The 9,159-nt window shown below is 40.8% G+C and overlaps 1 protein-coding gene across 1 annotated transcript; it reads left to right on the top strand.

Moving 5' to 3' along the window:
* Positions 1-551: 551 nt before the first annotated feature.
* On the top strand, positions 552-1,947 carry LOC5565724 (elongation of very long chain fatty acids protein AAEL008004-like). The gene is made up of 3 exons (XM_001650048.2): positions 552-817; positions 973-1,410; positions 1,473-1,947. The coding sequence occupies exons 1-3, from the start codon at positions 757-759 to the stop codon at positions 1,775-1,777; spliced, it is 804 nt and encodes a 267-aa protein (XP_001650098.1). The 5' UTR covers positions 552-756; the 3' UTR covers positions 1,778-1,947.
* The last annotated feature ends 7,212 nt before the right edge of the window (positions 1,948-9,159 follow it).

The raw sequence follows: 9,159 nt of genomic DNA, 5'->3' as shown, positions 1-9,159 counted from the left end.
ACGTTCCTACTGGGACAGACCCTACTTCCCAATTCAGCAGAGCACTTACACAGTTATCAACTGAGAATTCGTATATCGTGCAGCAGGTCCGAAAATGCCTTATGCCCAGCAAAGTCAATACAATTTCCATTACAAAAAGATTCTTAACTGATCGGGAATTGAACCCAGATACCATCAGCATGGCTTTGCTCTGTAGTCACGTTCATTACCATCAAGCTAAGGAAGATCCACATCTTAAATCACCACTGTTCAATACAAAGCATTAATGTGATACCTAGAGCACCATCTTAGAGCCTTGTTGAACAGTAATTTTCTCGACTAAAAACGATATTGATAGTATCTGGTTTAAAATTCCGAATGGAAATAATCTCTACTTATACGTTATGAAAATGGTAGGTAGTGATAAGTTCTTCCTTCAGACCAAGAAGAAGGGAATCATCGCATTATGGGGAATCAACTGTTACAGTTCGGGTTTTCATGATTTAATTTTTGACCACCTAAAATGCCACTGTGCACTATTGCCACCAACTTACCGCAGATCATGAGACACGCGTACAAATCGATTCTTATTCAGTTCAACCACAGAGTGAGTTTGACTAAAAAAAACGGTTTATAAGCTACTGTTCATCGTGGACTCTGGCTCACTAGTTTACCGGTCATCCGTCCAATCGGTCCCGTCGCGGTTTTTTCGGAGTTTTTACCTTTTGTTTTGAAACGCCACAAACCGCCAATTGTGATTCGTGCTACCCGGTCATAATGGCCTACGTGCTCCAGAAGTGGATCGATGGATACAATGGGTTTCTTCAGGACCACAGAGGTGCGTTTGGATATGTTTTCTGAATACCAAATTCAAGGACATATTGTGCGGTGTAGTTTTGCCCTTGTGACACAGTGAAAGTGATCGTGATAATAATGCGAAATAATTGAATGTGATTATACAATACATAATTTTATGGAATTGATTACTTACAGATGATCGCAGTGCTGACCTTCCCCTGCTCAACACTAACTGGCAGGTGCCGTTGATAGTCGGAGTATACTTGCTGATAGTTCTCCAGATTGGACCGCGGATGATGGCGAATCGGAAACCGTTTGAGCTGAAAGGTCTGATCCGGGCATACAACCTTTTGCAAGTTGCCATCAACTGGATGCTGTTCATGGTCATCGGCTTCATACTCTTCAACCGACCTGATTTCTCTTATGTGTGCCAACCAGTTGACTTCTCCCGAACTACACGAGGATACGAAGAATTGTTCGTTTCGTATGCGTATTTTGTACTGAAAGTACTGGATTTGGCAGATACCCTGCTATTCATATTACGAAAAAAGCAATCCCAAGTGTCATTCTTACATGTGTACCATCACTCAATGATGGTTCTCGTTTCCTATTACGGAGTTCTATTCGTACCAGGTTAGTGTCCATATTAGTCTACTCAAAAATGCTTTTTAATTCAGCCAATGCACAACTTTCAGGAGGTCACAACTTCATCCTGGGCGTATGGAACACATTAGGACACGCAGGCATCTATCTCTACTACTTTTTCGCCACTTACAACTCTAAAGTAGCCGCACGATGCAAGATACACCTAACTAGGTTGCAACTGGTGCAGTTTGTCTACTTGACGGTTCACTTCGGGCGACCAGCTTTGACGGGAATGCAGTGCGGTTTTTCTCAACTCTGGCACTGGATCGGGCTCGTCCAGACGGTGTTCTTCTTGGGAATGTTCCTGGATTTTTATATCAAATCCTACGTTAAGAAACCAAAAAAGGTGGAATAGTAGTTAGTAGCTTTAGGAGATTTTTTTAGTAGCATTTGTAGAAAACAATGCAAAGAAATGAAATGGTTTAAAATATGATTACCAAAGAACTATGATTCAAACACATTTTGGTGTGTGAAAAGTACAAAACTTTAATAAACCCGTAATACTCCTAGAGTTGTGAGAATAGAGACAATTTGCACCGTCATCATACACCGTCTTGAACATTCCATAGATCTACATTTACGAATAGTTCGCGTTGGATGATGCCTCCATGAATGCAACGCTGAACATGAACATGATTCGGAAAAGTGAGAAAAGGAGTTCTATCTGTGAATTTTTAGCGTTAGCGTTAGCGTAGTTACGGTATACTTCGTAGATTGGATACTAGCAACATTCATGTTTTTTTCTTTTGATAATCTCATCTAGAATGCCTTCAAGACCAAAGCTAGGGAATAAGCCTTGATCCAATCTTAAATAAGAATACCAAAACCATGAATATTGCTATTCCCGGCCACGCCCATCTTTACCGTAACTTGGAATTGGGGAAGGAAATGTTGATGTAGCATTTACTTAATGAGAGGCCTCCGACTCAACGACACCCTCTACTGCGTTGGGGGTTGAGAGGGGTCATCAGGATTCGCCTGAAAAGCTAGCGATAGACCCAAAGTAGTTTCTGTTTAATTGTTTTTAATTTAATCTCTTGAATGCCGGCAATCAAAAGAGGACAAATGTTTGATTTACAGTATAAAGAATGTTGTTTCACGTCAAAATAGTCGATCACGCGTTCAACGGTAATAACGATCCGCTTTCTACCTAGTAATAAGCAGAATAGATCCCTCCAGGGTCATCTAAATAAGAAAAAAACTTAGTTATGATTCACATGGAACTGTCATTTACATGAACATACAACCGACCAAAATGCACTCACAATGCATAGCCTATTCCACGATAAGCGACCGGTTGAAACGAGTAAATTGCCGCACTTCAAATAAGCGAGAGAAAAAAAAAACACCCGGGACAACCGCAGAAACATGCTGCACTTCGAATCGCGAAAATCTGATCACGAAACCGTTACATCTAACACAAATTCGGGTATTCTGTTTAAAAGGAACGGACTCACCAAATACTTGCAGTCTCCGGAAAAAAGTTACTTATTCCCCCGCCGCGGCGCCGTTCAACGTCCACCCTTCTCTTAATCCAGGTTGAAAGTATTTGTTTTCCCAGGTTCAGAAACTGAATGCACTTGATTTTTTTTTCAACGCGAAACTGAACAACATTTAAAACGCGGAAGAGCAACAATTTCACACCGAAAGAAGATTTCCACTTTTTCACTGTCACGAAGAACAATTCGACAAATTTGAAACGATTGCGGCCAAAAAATGTCAAATGTCAAAAAATGAAAACGTCTTGAACGTAACGTCTCACATGAAACCAATCAAAACAAAATTTCTCTCCCCATAACCTCACACTCTCCTCTCCCCCCTACTATATTCATTTTCATCACATTCTTACAGCTAGTCTCTGTTCGTATCACATCTCTCTTGTATGTTGTTGTTGATATGCTGTGGCTCACGCGTTGTTGTCAACCCACCGGGATTTGATCCTGCCACCCTTAGCTTGTTGAGCGCATCGCGCTGCAGTATAGTCTAAAGATGGATTCTTAAAGTGAATTGATTGTTTGCTCTATTTAAACTTTGCTTCTACAGGATTTGTGTTTTGATGAGTAAATTAAATAGAACATAGAAAAGGCATTGACTCTGGCAGCATCTCTCTCGTGTTGGTGTAATGCATCCAAAGTACATTGCCCATTGCACGATGACGTCATCAGAAAATCGTTCTCATTGCTTCCTTCGGGAATTCTGAAAACAATAGTGCCAGTACCTGTCAAAGTTGACAGGTACTGGCACTATTGTTTTCAAGTTTTTTTGAAGAGAGAAAGATAGAATTTCGCCGTGGAATGCCTAATGGTTGGAAAAGTGAGAAGGAATTTGTCGTCGTTGGCGTTGAGTATGAACGTGACCCTAGTGTAGATCACTGGCATATCCTTTCCTGGCATTCAACATAATCGTAAACATTGAACATGGTTATATTATTTTGCACGCTTTAGGCACAATGTTTAACTAATTACTCGCTAGGGTTTCAATGTGATTTTACTGTCTTGGTCTCGTGTTTGTTGTCCCAGTGTTCTTATTTTCTACTCCCATGGTTCCTCTTATGTCATTACAAAACAATGAAAACAGTATCGACAATTTCATCACCGTTCATGTAATCACATCTATCACATTAAAACTGGATCCTGTGTTTCAGTTTTATTTGTTACTAAAACAGTACTGATTGGTTATACTACTAAAATTATGCCTTGGTGATACCTTTTGGAAGACAGGGATACCCTCTTGGAAGGCAGTAAGTGTCCTGCAGGTAAGTGAGAAATTTTACATTTTGGTAGCTTACGAAAATATTCGCTTCTCTTAGCGGTTTCGGGGCAGTATAAAGGCAGTTGAGATGGTCTGGAACCAAAACAAGTTGCGCATTTGAAATGCTGAATAACAGTTGAAAACATTTGAATAGCAGTTCTTTTGCTAGTTTGAGGCACCTAAGTTATCAGTATGCTACATTAGGGCAGTGTGCATATGAAATGCACTTAGAAGACTGATTTACGGCTTATTCATATGCTTATTGGTTATCTGGGTGGTTGTGAAGAACGACAAATTAGCTGTTGCACCCATTCCTGGATGCCAGAGGAAGCATTGCCATCAAAGCCTTTGCATGATGACAACGCTTTTCTGCATAATGGACCCATGCTCGAGTTCACTAATTTGACGTTTGAGCGGTGCCGAATTCACTCGTTGCCATGGTCACGTAAATAACACGGCACCGCTCAAACGTCAGATAGTGAATCCGTGCATAGGTCCATGGAACGATGCATGAATTCACTATAAGACGTTTGAGCGGTGCCGTCTTATTTATGTGACCATGGCAACGGGTGAATTTGGCACCGCTCAAACGTCAAATTAGTGAACTCTTGCTTTGGTCCATGGACCAATTGTCTATGGTCTATGGCTACAAAGCAAAGCCATGCTGAAGGTGTGTGGGATCGATTCCCGGTCGATCCAGTATATTTTCGATATGGAAATTTCCTTGACTTCCCTGAGCATAGAGTACCGTAATTTCGGGTGAAATTGATCACTTTTCACTGTTTTCCATGTCTGTTTTCTATGATGATCCCAATTCCAAACAACTTAATGCAGGAAAACAAGTACGACAGTGAGCCTCATTGATTTATAAACTCAAATTTTCATACAGTTGTGATTTTAGTGCTGAAAATCGTCTCTAAAATAAAAAATCAAGGAATTCCATTTCGGGGTGAAATTGATCACCTGTCAAAACCATTATTGTTAGTTTTGAAAACAACTTTACTTATTTAATTTGAGCCTCCTGAATCCAAATATGCTTGCCAAATTCTTAACAATGCATAATTTATGGAAATAATAAACAATTAATTTTCAACAATACCGCAGAAAACGCCTAAATGTAGGCAATTTCTGAAGGAATCTTCTGATATCAATAAAAAAATCAATTATTACAAGAAAATGAACAAATTGGTACGAATTTTGATGATAAAATTCGTTTTGGGGATATATTTCAAGCATCCTTACAAATTTTCAAGTTGACACCATGTCCAAGTCCTTGTTTAAAACTATAAGTTTATTGATGTCTGCTAATACCACACAGAACACGATTATGGAATTTTCAATTATTTTCATAGAAATAAATATTCCTTAACACAAAAAGCTTCACAACATGCAATTCGACCATAGTTAAGACAAACAACGTTCATTTACATAGGCTGCATTGATTTCTGTGCTCTATTAGAGGGAAATAAAATCGTGTGACACAGTGATCAATTTCACCCTACTGATCAATTTCACCCGAATTTACGGTATCATTGTACCTGCCAAGCGAAATGCAAAAATAGCAATTTTGTCAAAGAATGCTCTCAGTTAATAACTGTGACAGTGCTTATAAGAACACTACATATGCTGAGAAGCAGGCTCTGTCCCAGTGAGGACGTTATGCCAAGAAGAATAAGCTGTTCGGCAACGAAAGGTCTTTTCGCAGAAACTCGAATACGAGGAAAAGGACTATGTCTATAAAATCACGCGAGAGGAGATCCTCCACTATGATCCCAAGAGAATATGATACTTGCCCTAGGGGATAGTTGTGCAACCCAAGAAACCCGGGAAAATGCGAATTGTATGGGACGCTGCTGCGGTAGTACGGGGCCAGTCACTTAACTCTGCTCTGTTGCCCGGATCGGAACTTCTGACATCGCTCCCGTCGGTTCTCTCCAGGTATCAACAACGCCAAGTTGCGATCAGTGGTTATATACGGGAAACGTTTCGGCGGTACAACCAGGTCCGTCCCACTCGGGCTCAGATTGGGTACCACTTCTAGTACTGCATTTGGTCCCTCGGTAGTGCAAAAGGTACCCAAGTTTGAAAGATCGCAGTACTCCTTCACGGCATTCAGATTACTTTATCAGCCATAAAATGTTGGGCAACTGCAAGGGACATGGAGGTTTTTAATATGTCTTTGGTACAACCACGTACAACCATTGCAATGAAGAGACAGCGGTGAACGAAAAGCGGTAGAGATTCCATTTTTCGGAGATGAGAGACGCTTTTCAGATGATTTTTTTTTCTGGTGCCGGGTTTACAAGGCAAATCTATCCGTTCCAAGAATGACGCCGCTACCGGAAGCACGGGTAGCACCTTATGTAAAGCCGTTCACTTTCGTAGGGTTGGATTACTTAGGTCCCCTTCTGATCATCCAGGGTCGACACGAAGTAACTTGTTTAACCATCAGGGCAATCCATCTCAAGCTAGCGTCCAGCCTATCTACGGAGTGCTGCAAGATGGCTATAAGACGCTTCATAGCACGGAGGGGGGCACCTTCTGAGATCTACTTTGTCGGAGTCAGCGGCGAATTGTGAGAGCAGATAAAAGGCATCAACAGTGATCTGGCTTCCACGTTTACAAATACTATCACCCAATGGCGCTTAAACCCACCAGCTTCACCACATATGGGGGGAGGCTTGGCATCGTATGGTTCGTTCGGTGAAGTGGTGATTCTTCTTGTTGAAGCAGAGTCTGTGATAATTTCGAGGCCGTTGACCTACATGGCGCTAGAAATGGCAGAGCACGAGGCGCTTACGCCAAACTGTTTTCTGCTGCTGAGCACTATACCAACGTCTACTGGACCAATTCTGGGTTCGCTGGGTGAAAGAATACCTGCCCACCATCACTAAGCGAACCAAATGGTTTGTTGAGAGCAAACCAGTCTCGGTCGGTGACCTAGTTATGATTGTAGAAGACCGACTGCGGAATATATGGATCAGGGAACGAGTTCTGCGTGTGTTCCCTGGACGAATGGGAGATGTCGTACACAGCAAAAAAAATCTTAGATTTACATGTCACGTATTTTTGGATTCAACCATGTAAAGCCATTTGTAATGTATTATTCAATGGTGAATCCTACAAACACCGCTATCGAACATTGCTAGCAAAATTCTAAAAATTGTACGCAAAACAACTTCTCTCAAAGAATGTTGCAAACCAAACCGCTCGGTTTACATGATTTAACGATTAAAAATTAAATCGTAAATAATGCACATGGAATGACCAAGCCGCCGATCCATTCATGTGCATTATTTTTGACAGATTGTTCAGCGTATAATCATGTGAACCGAGCATTCTCGTTTGCAATTTCACTTTCAAGATGCAAGAAAGCATGCAATATTGGCGAATGTTGGATATAATATCGTGAAATGTTTCATTTTCACTCAAGATTGCAAGCATTCCTGAATGCAATGAGGCAGTCTACATTATTTATCGTTGAACATTCAGTTATAACTTGTTTTACAAAACAATCATAAAAGTTTACGTGTAATGTAAATTTGAGATTTTATTGCTGTGTAGCGCAAATGCCCAAACTGCAACGCCATCCAGTAGCCAAGTTAGCCTTTTTCGAAGTGGCAGATACCAAGGGTAGAGGGCGGCTGTCAACTGGGAGTAAGATTGAAAAGCCACCAACCTAAGTCCAGAACTAGTTTAAAGGCTTAACGCGGAAAAGTAAAAATAATTAATCGCAAAATTACAGATAATCAATGCGCTTGAAAGGTATTGCATGCAAGCAGCTATTTGCTGCTTACTACTGCAGTGCGCTGTTGGAAATTTTATCAGCAAATTCTGCTAAATTCCCAAAATAGATGTTTTCGAAAAAAAATGATTACGCCTTAACTATTGTTTGATCGTAAGGGGTCGTCCATTAAATAGGTAAGGGTTTATGGGGGGAGGGGGGGTTTGAGATTTCTTACGCGCCGTACAAATTATTTTTAATTTTAATACAAAAAATCTTACTATGGGGGGAGGGGGGGTCTAAAAACCGCCAAAATTATCTTACGTAATTAATGGATCGCCCCTAAGTTTGTATGGTTGTTTACTTTTTAGAACCAGCGACACGTTGGGGTAGCAGTAAAGAGCCGCCAGTACCTCCCTTGGCGGATACTGCTCGTGATGACACGGACCAATACGGGTCGGGGGATATTCAGGATGGCACCCAGTCGTCCAACGAAAGCAACAGATTCTGCACATCACACCTATCACACTCAGTATAATTCGAGACAGCACAGCTATCCCACACACGCTAGTTGGACGAGAATACAAGTCAAACATAAATTAAAAATTCTTAGACAGAAGTTGTACACGAAAAGGACTGAAAATGTTAGACAAAACAATCATGCAAATACCGTGGTGCATCGAATTGCCGGACGCTTCGAAAGCTGGACACTGGCTAAACTAAACCCACCAAATGTAAACTTGAATCTAATTACAGTTAACTCGTTAGAGAACCATAGTATAGTATAGGTTTTCATGGCTACCTCGATGGTCCCTTGGATCACAGTTGCACTGGTTTAGTGTTCTGTAACTCGATACCTCCTTAACTCGATGGTCCCTTGAATATCGAGTTATGGAGAGTTAACTGTAATTTAAATGAAAATTCGGCTAAAAGCGAGCTCTACAACAAAATCCGAGTTTTACTCAACGGATGGTCTGAAATCCCATCACTCGTGCCAACACTACGGCTTTTGATTATTTTGTTGTCATCTAAATAAGCCACACGCAAACAAATTTTGTTGTATAATCCACCGAATCCATGGTAGAATTAAGAACTGCACCAACGATTTTCAACCGACTACAAAAATCTGTTAAATTTACTATAATCTGGTGAAAATCACTGAGCAGTGCAGTAAATTTGACTATGTCCATAGTAGCATCCACTATAAAGCATTGTATTTCAAACCGTGACACCCACCGAACAACACAGTGTGGTCAAAAGTA

Source organism: Aedes aegypti, chromosome 3 (assembly GCF_002204515.2).
Source record: "Aedes aegypti strain LVP_AGWG chromosome 3, AaegL5.0 Primary Assembly, whole genome shotgun sequence".
Lineage (NCBI taxonomy): Eukaryota > Metazoa > Arthropoda > Insecta > Diptera > Culicidae > Aedes > Aedes aegypti.
Note: the sequence above shows the minus strand (reverse complement) of the source record. Positions and strands in the feature narration are given on the sequence as shown.